Consider the following 16,186-nt stretch of genomic DNA (forward strand, 5'->3'; position numbering starts at 1 on the left):
CTGGTGGCTTGCCTTCCTGGACTTGAGAGGGAGTCCCCCCCCCCCCCCCCCTGCTCAGATATCCCTCTGACTCGCTCTCCATGCCTGGGAATTCGGCCAACTCCCCTTTGGAGCCCCATAGCAGCGGGGCATCGTGGGTGGCTGGGGCTGGGATAGGCAGGCCCTGAGCCGCACTGACCCCAAGCATAGTCCCCCCCCCCCACCTTGGAGGTACCCCTCTTCCCCCTCTGAGTGCTGAGACAGGATATAATGAAGCCGTGACAGAATGAGTGATAAATCATGTAAATACACAGGGAAGCCAATCAGTGTCAAGGATTGGCTTGATATAGGCTTTTTCTATCTAGAAATCACGTAACAGGAATCACTTTACGGATTTTAAAAAAGTGTATAAAAAATGTCAGCTTGTTGAAAATCGGTCGATTCACGTTTAATCGACCTTTGGACCGTTAATCTGTTTTCCCCTTCCAATATTCCTCATTTTGGCAAAAGCCATGCCCAATTTACTCCATATATGGGCCTAAAACATCCATGCACTTTATCATTCAATCTGTCGTGGATTCACTATATCCTGTTAGTACAGCGCATCAGCCAGGCTCAAGGTTGCACGCAGGGGAAACACTCTGCACCACGTCACGCAAGAATCGAGTACTCGGGCACCTTTAACCAATTTGCCAACATCCACGCTGGCGTTAATGTATGCTCACCTGAGTGGTTGGTTCTATATGTGTTATACAAGGCCTGCCTGTGCGTGTACATATGTACAAAGCGAGCAGTGGCGCAATGGTCTATTTCAACGGGTGGCTATACAAAATCCGACTATGGGCCCCTTTCTCCCGACTCACTTTTATTGAAATAGCTATGGATGTTTTTACCCCTATACAATATGTATGCTATATATATTATTGTTCACGAATTTTTTGCTCAACGTGCCACTTTTCAGGAATGCATCTTACCGTATCCGTATGCGTGGGTTGTGTGTGTGTCTGAAATGTACGTAGCTCCTACGTCATGTGGGTAATTCTCGGGCTTCAACTAATATTCACTCCCACCAATCGTGACTTCGTCCTCCATGGTTAATTGCCGTGAGTGGGTGTATGTGGCAATGCTATGCAACACATTGGGGCTCAGTTGGCCACAAGGGGGGCCCGAATCAACAAGACAAAAATTACCTGCGGTCTACCATGGACCAAGCCCAATCAATGCATCTGGCTATGGTATCAATAGAGCAGCATAAAGTTAGGCGGGCCACCCCCTTTGAGGAGATTCTAGGCTGATGGGGCCGGCATGAAAGTGTAAGGGATGTTAGGGTTAGGGATGGAGATGGACAGTGGGTTAAGGATCATGGAGAGGATTCCCGCCAAAAGGAGGTGGCAGTGGAGCGGGAACAGGGGAAGAGGGGAGGAGCAAACCAGGAGATATAGGAGGGGGGCATCGGGAGGCTCGGGGCATTCTGGCATGGAATGGATTGGGTGAGGGCTGTGGGCAAATTTGGACTGGGGGAAAATACACGACGGACCCCCCCAACTCGTGTCGGTTCTACTTTACATCTGGTGGCAGCGATGGTACCGACAATGACGACAAAGAGGAACCTCTGTGGAAAAGACCTAGTGGAAGAGGAAGTGGGGGCCTAGGACCCCCCCCCCCAGCGCCAGGGAAACAAGGGGGCCCGCTCATGGGTTCAGCATCAGGGAGCCCGGACCCCATGGAGGACCGCTTGGCCCACGTGGATAGGGCGCTCCAGGAGCTACTGTGTTGGCATCCCTATGGGGTGCCCACGGGTGCTGGGACCCCCACCCCCACTTGCTGTACTACCGATGGAGGTGCCACGGGACCCGGCGGCTGAACAGCCGGCTGGGCATGAGCCACAACCAGCCCCGTCACGCCAGCTGCCGCCGTCGCTCCCGCCGTGGTTGCCAGGGCCTTACACCCCACGGGGGGAGCAGGTGGCAAGACGGGCGCGCCGGCTGGGATCCGTCGATAAATTCGTGGGCGAGGGAGGTGATTGGGAGGCGTTCGTCCGCCGATTCGAGGCTGCCTTCCATGCCTTCCGTATTGGATGATGATGCGCTCGCCTCTTTCACCTCGCTTCACGCGCGCTGCAAGACCACGCTACATGCGGCCTACGAGGCTTTGGGGGAAATCTACTCCCCAGCCAAGAGCGCCTTTAGACGGTTTCAGGACCACCAGCGGGGGGCTAGAGAGTCACCTCTAGCCTACAGGGGTGTGCTGCTCGTGTTGGCAAGGAGAGCTTTCATTCGCCTGGCCGACGAGGTGCTCGAGAACCTCGTGGTCGAACACCTCGTCGCCTACGCTTCCCGCACTGGTGGTGAGGCTGGATGAACATACCTCACTGTGGGCCGCCCAGGTCCTACAGGCCCATGAACAGGTCATGGGCCGGGCGTGACCGGTGGGCCAGGCGGCAGCTCAGGACTGATGGAGCAGAGGGGACCAGAGGCACGACCAGTTGCCGTGCCGCTGGCAGCCCCGACAACACGGCCCATGTGGTCGAGAGGGGCATGTGGCAAGGGGGTGCCACACGGAGCTGGAGGCAGCCAACTCCACCTGAAGCCTGCCGGGGATGGACACCGACAGGAACCAGGCGAGTGGTGCCGTCCCAATCACTCGGGCAGGCTAACGCGTCACCCCATGCTCAGTCGCCACACACACTGTGGCCGCTCACCCACACACAGACACACACAGCCATGCACACTCACAATTACACAGACATGCATGCGCCATATCACCCCCACACACAGACAGCCCATGCGCCGCGGGAGCCAGGCACAATTCGTGATGGCTCTTGCGCGAGCGTGTGGAGTTGGTCGGCCGGGCCGGCAACGCACACTTCCGACACCGTGACTTCACCGGTGTCCTCCTTGGGGCTGGCGCCGTTGGTGTCAGGCCCCTGGCGCCGCCGTTATGGTTCGGTAGGGCAGGTCGCGATGGGGCCAGGGGTCGCGTCGGGGCTGAGAGTCGGGCCGGGGGTCGGGGCCAAGGGTCGCGTCACAGCCGGGGGTCGCGTTGTGGAAGGTGGTGACATAGCCAGGGGCAACGGCCCCGAGGCGGAGGCAGCACATGCGCTTGCTGGTGCACCGCGGAGCCGTCTCACGCACCGCCTCACCCTCACAGTGCGGCGGGGTGAGACATGACCAGATAAGGCACACCATAGGGGGGCCCATGCCCCCGCAGGAAGGGAGGGGGGGAGGGGGGGGAGGGGGGGGAGGGCCCACGGGAGGGTGGGGGTCCTCCTGAGGGTGGGTCCCATTGGCTCTCCCCTTCCTGGGTCCTCCCGTGGGCCCTCCCCCCTCTCCCCACCCCCCACCACAATGATAATCTCGAGCACCATGCACAATATGTTGACGGATAGAAAAAATCTGCCATTAGCCCCTGTCAAGATGACGGGGGCTAAAGGCCAGAGGGAGTATGGGCTTCCTGGGCCAAGTTGAGGCCCCGATCCAGATTGGGCAGCTTTCGGAAGCATGACCCATCCTTGTCTCCACAGACCTGCCCGTGCCCTGCCTGTTAGGGACGGATTTTCTGAGGCAAATGCCGATGAAGATCGATCTGGCCAACGAGTGGCTGGAAGTCCAGGGAACACATCTCCACTTCCTGAAAATGGAAGGGGCCGGTCGGGGGGTACCCTACATAAAGGCTCTGGTCAGTGAGTCTGTCTACATTCCCCCGGCAGCCCAGATGCTGATACCACTGCAATATCGGTCCACCATTGTGACGGCCCGGCCGGACTCACCCATCCTGGTGTCTCCGTTGCCAGCTGCCACAGATCGCCACGCACTGGTGGGGGCCGAGGCTATTGTCCAGGGGAATCAGCATCTGTTCATTTAAGTGCTGAACACCTCGAACAGGACAGCGACGGTGCAGTCGGGGGAACAGTTCTGGCCCATCTCAATCCTTTGTCAAAAGGAGTCCCTGGATCGGGAGGCCAAAGCACGTGGAAAGCGTCGGCCAGTCCAAGGACAGAGGGATGACTCGTGGATGAACCAGCTGGCAGAGTCTGAGCGGGATTCACCGCCCGATCAGAAGCACGGGCTGCAGTCATTACTGCATGAGTTCTCCGATATGTTCAGCCGGGGACTGTTCGACCTAGGATGCATGCATCTGTTGCAGCACCACATCAACACAGGGGATGCCACACCTCTGCACTAAAACACATAGGATGAGCCCAATGGAAAAATGGCACATCTAGCAAGCGGTGCAGGAGATCCTGCGGGCCGACATAATTTCCCCATCACAAGTCCCTGAGTGGCGCCGGTGGTTCGAGTCAAGAAGTCAGACGAGTTACTGAGATTCTGTGTGGACTTCTGCCGCTTTAACACTGTTATGCTTGCCGACGCATATCCCCTACAGTGTATCGACGACTCACTTGATGCACTGGCAGGAGCAAAATTGTTCAGTATGCTAGATTGGGCCACGTCGTCAATGAGACTGGAATGGCTACGGACCAGGAGAAGATGGCCTGCGTGAGGGCCTGGGCTGTTCCCATGACGGTTCCAGAGGTTCACAGGTTTGTGGGCTTTATGTCTTACTACCACCGGTTCGTGCCCAACTTTGCAAACATCGTAAAGCCCTTGCACACGTCGATGGCTAGGAACCAGAGGTTCTACTGGGGACCCCCGGAGGAGGAGAATTCCAGCAGCTGCGCTCACGTCTGACGAACGCACCACCCTTGGCTTTTCCGGATATTGGCCTCCCCTTTATCCAGACACGGATGCCAGCGATGTAGGCATCGGCAGCCTTTTGTCACAAATCTAGAATAGTCGGGAGGTGGTTATCGCCTATGGAAGTCACGTGTTGTCACAAGTGAAGCAGCGGTACTGCGTCACCCATAGGGAGCTCTTGGCAGTCATCCACTTCGTGTAGAAATTTCGACCATACCTGTATGGTCGCAAATTTATGGTCCACATTGACCACGCGGCCTTGCAGTATTTGCTCCGCTTTGACCAGCCTTTGGGCCAGCTGGCCAGGTGGATAGAGTGCCTGCAAGAGTACAGGTACCAGGTGGTACATCGCAAGGGGACAAGACACGCCCACATGGACGCATTGTTCCGGTTGGCGCCCCAGGGCCCTTGCGCATGCGCCACAGGTGCGGCACGCTGCAAGCAGGCGATGCCGGAAGGAACAGTAATCACTCTTGTAAACACGGCAGAGGGTGCACAGGCTGAGGTCCAGCTGACCGACCATGACCTAAGGCTAACCTTGGACGACTGGCGACGTTTACAGCAGGAGACCGCCCTGCGGGTACTAGGCGCCTCAGCGGAGGAAGGGGGAGGAGTATGTCGTATGGGAGGACCTCCTAATGCGGTTGGACCTGGCGGGACGTCGGCGATGCCTGATGATTCCAGAGTCGCTGTGTCAACAATTGGTCACAGACATACACTGCTGCCAGCTACTACACCTGGCCAGGCGAAAAACACTGCCCACATTACAGGGTCAGGCATGACCGCTAACATGCACCGATAAGGATGCAACCTGTGTCAAATGCACGCGGTGGAAGCCACCATCCTGGGTAACCCGGGCACCCTTGCAGCTCATTACGGTGATCAGGGGCTCTCTGGGATGGTTTGGGCATCGTGAGATTGCTGCAGCGGCACTGGAAATCAAGGTGTAATTCTCACGGAACGCAATGCCTTGCTGAGCGTTAGCTCTACCCAGCACCATCTTTCCCATACTATACCACTATCCCCTTCCTGGGTTCTGCATTATACCGGCCCTAAGCTTTCTGATTCTATTCCAGCTCTCCCCTTCTCCCTATGGCGTCAGCTCATGCTACACTACATAGGCATTGTAGTGTATACATTTCAATGGATAGACATCGATCGTAATCTATATGACGACATTAACCCACCCGTCTGGTATTTGCACCTGATTGACTCACAAATGACGGCATCACATTTACTACCCCTCTTTAAAACCGAAACAGGATTTCTCCAAAATTCTGGCTGTCGCCTGATAAGGCTGCTTGTAATTACCAGCGAAACGTTGAACTCGAATTGTTAATGTTGTGGGTTTACTTTCCAACACACAACCGGTGTGCTAAACTATTAACTAATTGGCACGTTTTGTTTACATGACAAACTTTACTCATTGGCTCCATTCGGTCGTGGCGGGTTTAACGACACTTATATTTACGCGATCTAACCCCAAAAAAAACCTCTTATGGATAATATTGGTGACGAAAGCCTCATCTGATGCCACAGCATCGAAGCCACTCCGCCGGCGCCTGCGCCGTGCCCCCCGACAACCGCATCCTGGCCCCCACAACCCCCCACCTCAGCACCCCCCCTCCCCCCATAATTGAATACACTCACACAAACGCAGTGTCCTGATTAGGATCTCTTGGCCTAACAGTCGGGTTTTACTCCGAGGATTCCTCCAAGGAATGTCCAACGGTTTCCCGCTGCCAGGAGTTTGGCGCGACTCAACAGGGCAGCCTCCATCATAGAGCCCCCGAATTGACTTAGTGCGGGAATTGCAGAGACAATGGGTTGGGGGAGATGAAAGGCAACCGCAGTCCGTGAAGAAGGAAAGACTCCGTATGTCGCCACAGGTAGGCGGACGATTGGCCGTGCGATATTACTTGACCAAGGTCCTTTGAAGTTGGGAATAAAAAGGTGAGACGAGGAGGCCATCTTGCCTCCAAAGTCTTCACCGTAGTTCTCCTCTCTTCGCCGCTCACAGCGTCCGTACAATGCCAGTGATTGCAGGTTCGAGTGAGGATGCTTGGTCGACTGTGTGGGTAGACAGCGAGAGATAAGGCTTTTATAACTCTGCACTCTCGGGTCATACCGACTAGATTGCATACTCCCAAAGGTTTGTGCCTAAAATAAAGGCGTTAGCAAGACTGTGTATGGTTTGGTGGGCCCGGTTTCTGTGTAAGTCGCGGAGTGTGTAAAGAACTCTCGTCAGGTCGTTGAAGGCAGCCACAGCCACTTGGGCAAGACAACCTCGGCGACCGTTTTGCTGCACGAGGCAGGACTAGCTAATGCGGTGGAACAGAGTTCTGAGGACCGGCTGGACCTGGATGTCGTCTCTGAGGTGGCGATACCAAGGCTGCTGAGAATTGTCATCGTAGTGGGCCACCGAGTCCCACCGAAGGGGTTGAGTTTGTATGTTTGCGCAACTTACGAGGAGGGCCACCACGAGGTTTGCCGCCTGGCAACTCGAGGGCTGGGCAGCAAGGCAGGGAGCGCTGGTCAAGGGTGACCAACATTGTGAGAAGGGCCAGTGCGGTGTCATTCCCTTGGTGACCTGGGCGCTCGTGGGCATCCTAGACAGAAGTTAGAGAGCGCTGTAAAGATCTGCAAGGGCCATAAGCTGCTACTCCCTTGCACTTACATCAACACTCCTCCTTCTTCACCCTAGCACGTTCTCACTCCCATACACAGACTATTTAGCGACGCACCCACTTCAAGACATTCTCTCGGCAATAAGATCTTTATTTTCTGTGACCTAGCAAGAACATTTATCAAAGGACTTTGTTCTGTTTAATGTGCGCGGTCTCTTCCTATTCTGATTTCAAGGTTAATGAAGTTCAAGTGCGTCGGATATGTGCTTTGTGGTTGCTGTTGTGAAATTGAGATACGCTTGGGGCATTTAGTGTTCACCTGGTCAGGTGAAGTTTGGTTGTTGGGGACTGTTGAACCTGAGGTTGTTTCCCTGGTTTTTCCACCGGTGCATGTTAGTGTATATTTCTATGGTAATACGTTTCACTCTTACTTAAAGGCTTAAACCCGTAACAGTTATAAATCATTGGAACCTCCTTTGCCAGTAGCAAAATATAATTGGTTTTTTACCCTTTTATGTGGCAACAAAACTGACACTTTTTTTGCGCCTTTTGGCGTCATCTGGTCCAACACCATGTGAGACTAGGCTCTAAGGAAAGCTGTCTCGGGTGTGGACCAATCAATTTCAAGGACAGTGTATACATTATCAGTTGTTTTTTGTTTGCGTTCCGACGGCAGGTATCGTGGTCAATGCAAACATGACTCCTTGTATAAAACAGGTGTCAGTTTTGTTGACAGATAAAAGGGTAAAAAAAAAATAAGTATCGTTATAAATCAGTTGTGGTAATCCCTTTTTGCTTGGCGCATTTGGTCTTCTACTCCAACCCAGATTCCGCAGACCTTAAACAACCCCCCCCCGGGTTGCGTCTACAGGAGTGTGCATGGCATGCGAATCAGCGGCCTCCACCACTCATCCAAGACGAACCCTCAGAATAGCTGTGGCAATTTGATGCCAGTCTTGACGCAAGGAAACGAGCGTTATCTCCGCGCCACCAAAATCAACGCATTTTGTTGAGTATGTAGCATGGTTAGGGGGGTAGTGTCTGTGGGAATTGGTGATGGTATTTGTACGTGAGGGGAGCATGGCCCAGGGCGGTGGCCGGCCCAGGGCGGTGGTCGGCCCAGGGCGGTGGCCGGCCCAGGGCGGTGGCCGGCCCAGGGCGGTGGCCGGCCCAGGGCGGTGGCCGGCCCAGGGCGGTGGCCGGCCCAGGGCGGTGGCCGGCCCAGGGCGGTGGCCGGCCCAGGGCGGTGGCCGGCCCAGGGCGGTGGCCGGCAGCTCGGGCGGGTGCAACACGAGGCAAAAACGACTCGGCGTCTCGGCAGTTCCACATCGTTTATGAGCGTTCACGGGGGGTGTTAAAAGTTTACATGATGCGCCCGTCCACAGAACCGGCCCCACAAGTCGCGACATTACACACACACACGTACCCCAGTGCCTAGAAGTAAATGCGATAACACAGCCCAGAAGAACCGACCGCCTGATAGGAAAAATAACCACGATATGTTTGCCTTTACAAGAGCGGGTTTTTGTTCCTGCCCAACCCCACAAACGTGTCATCTCCACTACCTAGTCATCAGCAAGTTACTTACTGAGGTAAAAACCTTAACAGTTGATAAAATACATACATAATACTAACACAAATCCTTTTTTTTCTCTTTATCTTTTGCCAAAGACATACAACAGTTTACGAATGAATACAGATACAGTACAATTTTTTTACTGACAATACCACCAAGAATTAACTAAACCTAATTGTCTCTAGACCACGACAGCATATACATCTCTGGATCATCACGTGTTACAACAGCATTCAGGCTAGAGCTAGCAAAATATATACATCTATCTATACGCTTTGGATCAGTGAGGTTAGACTGGCGCTCAGCTGGGGACTTGGATGGGCGCCACACACACACACGGTGAGGGCCACCACAACTTGTTAGCGTCTTTGGTATCACAGAAGGCAGAGATTTTGGTTCCTCTTGCGCTTTGGGATGATGAGGCGGCGCCTGGCGCTGCCTCCTACACGACACGGCGGGGGGGGGGTGAGCGGAGACGGCGGCCAACAGACAGAGCCCCCCAATCCAAACCCAACCCCCAAGCCCCCCACCACGCGGAGCTCAGTGCGGATGGGGGACCCCCCCCCCCTCCCCGTGTGCCGGCACACTCACTCGCTCACTCACAGACGTGCACATGTACACACTCGCTCGCTCGCTCAAAGCACGAGTGTGCACAGGCATGCATGCACACCCTACGGGACTCGCTCATACACGAGTGTGCACTCACGCACAGGCATGCATGCACACCCTACGGGACTCGCTCATACACGAGTGTGCACTCACGCACAGGCATGCATGCACACCCTACGGGACTCGCTCATACACGAGTGTGCACGCTCACGAATCGACGCAGGCATACACACTGGCACGCACAGGCGTACACACACTCAGGCGTGCACACTGACACTTAAGCACAGGCATACGCACTCACGCACAGGTGTGCATACCTACACACTCACGCACAGGTGTGCATACCTACACACTCACGCACGTGGATGTACATGACCAGGGGTCGGAAACCAAAATAACAATAAGAGCCATTTTTTCGAATTCGTCAAACAACTCACTATTTCAAGAACCACAAAGCAATGTGTATACGAGACGGTGGTCCTTAATAAATAACGCCACGAAGCAGTCCTCAGAGCCACATTCGGCTTCGGAGCCGCAGGTTGCCGACCCCTGTACATGGGGGCATTCGCGCACACACACAGTAACACACACAGTAACACACAAACACACACAGTAACACACACAGTAACACACACACACAGTAACACACACAGTAACACACAAACACACACAGTAACACACACACAGTAACACAGTAACACACACACAGTAACACACACAGTAACACACACACAGTAACGCACACACACAGTAACACACACACAGTAACTCATTACACACGGGCACTAAACTCGCGCGCACACACACACAGTCGCTCACGCACACTCACAGGTGGAGCAATCCACAGTACAATGACGCGTTGTTTGGGACGGTGCCATCCCAACTCGTGAATAGTTTGCCGGCTTGCTGAACGTTTGCCAGGCAATCTTGAACCACATTTATCTTGTTTCCTCCAAACCAATAGAAAATCGACGGTTTCAAAGCAATGGTTTCGTTTTTTGTCTACAATACATACATTCACGCGATATGTTATTACTGAGCCAGTGAATAATGCATACAACATAAATTAAAGTGGGAGACTTCATCATCTGGGCAAGGGGGCACAGCGTTGGTTAGGTGCCTCTCAGCAAGAATGGCCCTGGGTTCGATTCCCGACTCAGGAGCCTTTCTGCTTGGAGTTTGTATGATCTCCCCCCCCTGTTCTGCAGACTACGTGAGAGTGTGTGGAGTTTGTATGATCTCCCCCCTGTTCTGCAGGGTACGTGGGAGTGTGTGGAGTTTGTATTATCTCCCCCCTGTTCTGCAGACTACGTGCGAGTGTGTGGAGTTTGTATGATCTCCCCCCTGTTCTGCAGGGTACGTGGGAGTGTGTGGAGTTTGTATTATCTCCCCCCTGTTCTGCAGGGTACGTGCGAGTGTGTGGAGTTTGTATGATCTCCCCCCTGTTCTGCAGGGTACGTGGGAGTGTGTGGAGTTTGTATTATCTCCCTCCTGTTCTGCAGGGTACGTGCGAGTGTGTGGAGTTTGTATGATCTCCCCCCTGTTCTGCAGGGTACGTGGGAGTGTGTGGAGTTTGTATTATCTCCCCCCTGTTCTGCATGAAGTTTCTTCCGGAATCTCCAGTTCCCTCCCAGAGCTAAACCCACACACAATGTAATTGGTTTGGGCTAAAACATCCCAATACAGAAATATTACCTGCAAATTACTCAACTGGGATCACACAGCAGCAGCAGCATCGCCCCTTACTGTGAAACCTTTGCACTGACCCTCCTGAACAAAACGATTCTTAAGACTCGGCGAGGTAAAAAAAAATCGGAATCATAATCATAATAAATAACCTGGTTTAGACTGCCACTTCTGTGACAATTGTGATACTGTGCATTGCTCCGGGTCCACCAGCACACAAAACTCGCGCTATACACACAGACACGCACAATTACATTCACAGGCAAAGCTCTCTCTTAACTTTACACACGCACAGGTCACACGCGCACTACGCAGTGACAGCCTCCCGCTCGAGCTAAGCTGCATAGTATACCAACAATGCATGGCACAGCAGATAAGGAGGGATGTGCACACACGCCGCGCACACCACGCGCACACCACACGCACGCTGTATGTAGAGGCGGCAGAGGCCTTTTCGGCAGCCGTGGGTTTATGAGGTGGGGGGGGGGTACCCCTGCCCCGGGGGCTGTGCCGAGCCCGCTCGGGGAGGGGGGCACACCCCCCCACTCGCGGGGTGGTCTGTGGTCCCAGCACCACGGGAGTGTGTGTGTGTGTTAATCCAAATCGCCAGCTTAGCCCCCGTCCCTCGTGGCAGCCACCGGCGAACCCCCCCCCCCCCACCCCCCTCTCTCTCTCGAGTCAATCGACCCCGGGGGCAGCGGGCCAGGCTCAAACCTCGCGCCAGAGCGGCGGCGGCATTCCCGTTGTTGCCGAGTTGGACGTCAGCGAGGAGAGACGGGGCCGCTTCCCCCCTCCCCACCAACGCCTAAACACAAAAAACCCCGCAGACAACGGGGGGGGGGGGGGGGGGGGACAATCGCTGCCAAGGGCCCAGCAGCGTTTGGCTGCCGCCCCGACCCGACCCGCCCCCCATGCCCTCTTGGAAGCTGCCGGCTCTGGCGGCAAAGCGGGGGGTCGCCACGGGAGGTCGCAAATTGTCAAGTGAACGCGTGGCCCTGGAGGGCCCCCCACCCCCAGCTCTCTCTCTCTCGCGCGCCCCGCGCCCCCCCCCAGCAGGACAAAGGGGGGGCAGGAGCGAGGATGGGGGGGGGCGCCCCAGCACCAGACCGCGAGGGGCCCGCGCGGCCGATGATCGTCCCACATTCACTCGCTTCGTTTGTATTTTTTAGTTTTTGATTTTGAGATCTTTGGTTTTTCTCTTCACGTCTTTGCTCCCCCCCCCTCCAGCACCGTGGCGGCTCCGAGGAGCCCGCGCCGATCTGCCACAAGGGACCTCCCCTTTTCACTTACTCGTTTTTTTCACTTATTTTCAATTTTTTTTAAAGCTATTTATTTGGTTAGCTGTTTTAAATAAATGAGGTATTTGACAAGTCGGGACTGACGCCAGTTCAGCTACACGAAGGATAAACCCAAGTCACAGTTTCTGACAGAAGAACCCACGAGGAATATTACAGAGCGACGGCTTTGGTACGGAACGCGGCCGGGCGGCAGAGCCCAGCCCAGGTTCATTCTGCAGTTCAGTTCACTCCTTTAAAGCTAATCTTATCCCATATTGGCAATATTATTACTACTACACAAAAAACCATTACTGAAATGTTGTGCTGTACTGTACAAAGGAAAACAAAAACACAAAAGAAAATCATTAAAAAACAGCCTACTCGGTTTCATGTCTTGCAACAAATACTGAAAGATCAAATCCACCCACCCAAGATGGGACCTTTCAAACAACACCGGGATCGGGGTCAGGGTTCAGGGCCCACACCGACAGGGGCACGGTGAGCAGCGGAGGACGAGAGGCCATCCCTCGTCTGGGAGCCATGTGGCCCCCTCGCTCCCCCCCTCGCTCCCCCCCCCCCCGCCCGGTCTCTCCGCCTCTCGCTCAATCGCTCGAGTCCCGCACGGCCCACAGAGTCCCCAGGGCCCTGCCTCGCGCGGCCTCTTACAGCCCAATCGTGGTCCACCAACGTGACACCAGGTGGCCTAAAGTGGCCTCTTTAAGTGACTCCACGTTGCCCCCCCCCCCCCACCAGTGGCTTGGGAGTGACCCCCCCTCCCCCGTTGGTTTCCTAGTGGCCCCAAGGTGGCCCCAAGGTGGCCGCAAGGTGGCCCCAAGGTGGCCCCAAGGTGGCTCCAGGATGGCCCCAGGGCGACACCGCCCGGACGAGGAGCGGGGTGGGGGAGGGGGAGGAGCGTGGGTTGGTGCCCGGCCCGGCTGCGCGAGTCGAGCCAGTCTTTGGTTGTGTGGGGATCTCCCCCCCCCCGCCCCCTCCCCCTCCCCCGTGATGTGGCCGGGCCATGAGGGGGGGGGACCCCTCTCACCACTACCCCCCCCACCCACCACGTGACAACGGTGGCGCCCCGGGGGTTCAGGGTACAGGGGGACCACTGCGGGATCGTTTTTTTTGGTCTCAAGTTAAGGACGACGACAGTAATAATAATAATAATGCGGGTTAGTGTGCTGTCTTACGTATTCAGCAGTAGAAAGAATCAATCACCGTACAAATCCTAAGAATAAAAACTCCGTTACAGTCAGATGCACGAGTGAGAGAGCTCGGGCGACAGCCGATCCCCGTGCCCGTGAAGGGCGGGTGGGGGGGGCCGGGGGGGGGGGGCCTCACTCGAGCCCCCTCCTACATTCCCTCTCTCTCTCCGCAGCGCAGCAAAAACCTCTGCACCCCCCCCCACTCCCTCCCCACCGGGCGGACGCAGGGGGGGGAGGGGAAGGGGGGGGGTGTGACCCCCCCTCGCCGGCTGTCAAAGTCCAATCATCATCCCTCTCCCCGACATTGCACTCTAACACCCAAAAAAACATACACAGGTCACGTGACGAGGTCATGGAGGTCACGCGATGGGAAGAACACGGCAGGTCAACGAGGGGTCGCAGCACGACCCCCTTACCCCTCCATTTGGCCGACCCACTGCACTGAATTCCTTTGGTGATCATAAAAGCTCGTAGAAAAAAGTTTTGGCCCGTTCATTTTTTTGTCTTTTAATTTAATTTAAAGCTTTTTTTTGTTTAAATTAGTGACTTTGTTTAAGCTTCATTATATTTTTTCTCTCTCTCTCCTTTGTTACGTTTAAACCTCCCAAACCCTCCCCCCAACCCACCCACCCACCCACCCCCCTTGTCTACTCGACTAGGAGCTAGAATAATAATCTAGGAGCTGGTTCGAGTTCTCGGTTAAAGCTCGGCGGCACGCAATCACGTTGTGTGCAGCAATGAGGTATTTCTCGCAATGTACATCGCGACTTTTGGTTGACAGCTGTGTTCAGTTAAAGCAGTGGTTTACTGATTAATTAACTCTCCACATTGACCAGGAACGACTTCGTTTCCTACTCGTAGTCATCGTCCGCCGTCACGTAGTCGCCGACGTCTTTTCGTTCCTCTCATTCTTTTCCCCGAGGTTTCCCACTTTTATCTTAAACCCTCCCCAAACCCTGCCCCACCCCACCCCGTCGTCAAGATTTGGCATTATCGACGTACAACCAGGGTACTCAGTCTTCCAAAACACAGCGATGGAAATTAAAACGACAGACAGAACAAAACACAATCACCGGCTTCTCTCTCTCTCTAAAAAAAACTAAACAGCGTTACAAAAAAACGTGGAATGATATGAAGGTAGTCCGCGGAGGTAACCCGCGGTTTTTCGCCCGACGTCCCAAATTAAAACGCGCGTGGAGGCGGCAACGGCGGCGGCGGCGGCGGCGGCAACGGCAGAGGCAGCAACGGCGGGCCGAGCGTCGAAAACGAACGCGAGCGTCGTCGCAATTTTTCACCGACTTTGTGTTCTGCGAGGTCGAGACCGCCGAGCGACGCAACAAAAAATACACCGCACGACGCACGACAAAAAACGCGTACGCTCGACAGCACGCTCACCCGGCGAACTGCTGCGGGCCCCCCCGCCCCCCAACTGGCACCCCCACCATCACCCCCTCACTTGTCTGCCTTTGGTTTTGCAGGGGGGGGGGGAAGGTGGGGGAGGGGCCAAGGCCCCCACGAGGTACCGGGGGCGGACTGGGCCATTGTGGTGGGGGTGCCAGGGAGGTTGGGTGGAACGGGGGATAGGGGGGGGGGCGGTAGCGCCGAGTCCGCACGTCCGGCCTTGACAGTGCCACATGAAGTCTCGCGCCGGCCTGTGCAGTTACAGTCACACACTCATCGTCATCATCATCATCATCACTATCATTATTATTATTAGCAGTAGTAGTAGTTATTTATTAGCCTTTGGTGTAAGATCCTTTTTGGAATTTCTTTGTTTCTCAGTCTTTAGGAGTTGGAGATGAGGCCTGTAGAGATGCAGTCACTGTAGCCTTTGGTTAGGTGGGGGGGGGGGGGGGCCGCTCTAGGCCTTCGTCTGCCCGTGGCTCCCCTGTGGTGCATTCTGGGAGGCGGGCAGCGATGCACTCTGGGAGTTGGGGTGCGGTGCGTTGTGGGAGGCCATGAGGGCGGCGCTGGGCGAGCTGGCGAGTGCCAGCACGGCACTGTGGGATGAGCCGAGCGGGGACGGGGCGGACATGGAGAGCAGCGGGATCCCCGACGAGTTGAGGAAGAGGGGAGCTGACACCAGGCCGCTCCCCCCTGTAGGGCCCCCCGCCCGCCCACCCCCCGCCCCCGTGATCACCAGCCCGCCCCCCGGCTCCAGCGACGGCATGGAGAGCGCCCCGCTGCCTGCCAACGCTGGGGGTGGCACGAGGGCAGGGATGTCAGCACGACCGCGGCACACCCACCCCACTTCTGTCACCTCGCTCTCCTTCCCTCCACGCCACTCTCTTACCTCTCCCCTCTCATCTCAGTAAAATTGGACTTTATGAGACCTCCTTTGCCAGAAACAAGATATAGGAATAGGTTTTACCCTTTTAACTGGCACAAAAACTGACACCTTTATTCAAGGCATCATGTTTGCAATAATAATATGCATTATCAGAGTTGTCTTTTTTGTTTGCATTTTGACTGCTTGTGTTGTAGTCATTGCAAACATGATGCCTTGAATAAAGGTGTCAGTTTTGTGCCA

At 55.2% G+C, this 16,186-nt stretch overlaps 1 protein-coding gene across 8 annotated transcripts in view; it reads right to left on the reverse strand.

The window, feature by feature from the left end:
• Positions 1 to 8,617: 8,617 nt before the first annotated feature.
• LOC116955831 (POU domain, class 2, transcription factor 1) overlaps positions 8,618 to 16,186 on the reverse strand; it is a 117,647-nt gene continuing 110,078 nt past the window's right edge. For all 8 annotated transcript variants that reach the window (XM_032977148.2, XM_032977152.2, XM_032977154.2 and 5 more), the window contains one exon: positions 8,618 to 15,852. In XM_032977148.2, coding sequence (XP_032833039.1) covers positions 15,518 to 15,852 — 335 coding nt within the window. In that variant the 3' untranslated portion in view covers positions 8,618 to 15,517. The remainder of the gene's footprint in view (positions 15,853 to 16,186) is intronic.

This window comes from Petromyzon marinus, chromosome 62 (genome assembly GCF_048934315.1).
Source record: "Petromyzon marinus isolate PM22_M1 ecotype Great Lakes invasive population chromosome 62, UKy_Petmar_22M1.pri1.0, whole genome shotgun sequence".
NCBI lineage: Eukaryota > Metazoa > Chordata > Hyperoartia > Petromyzontiformes > Petromyzontidae > Petromyzon > Petromyzon marinus.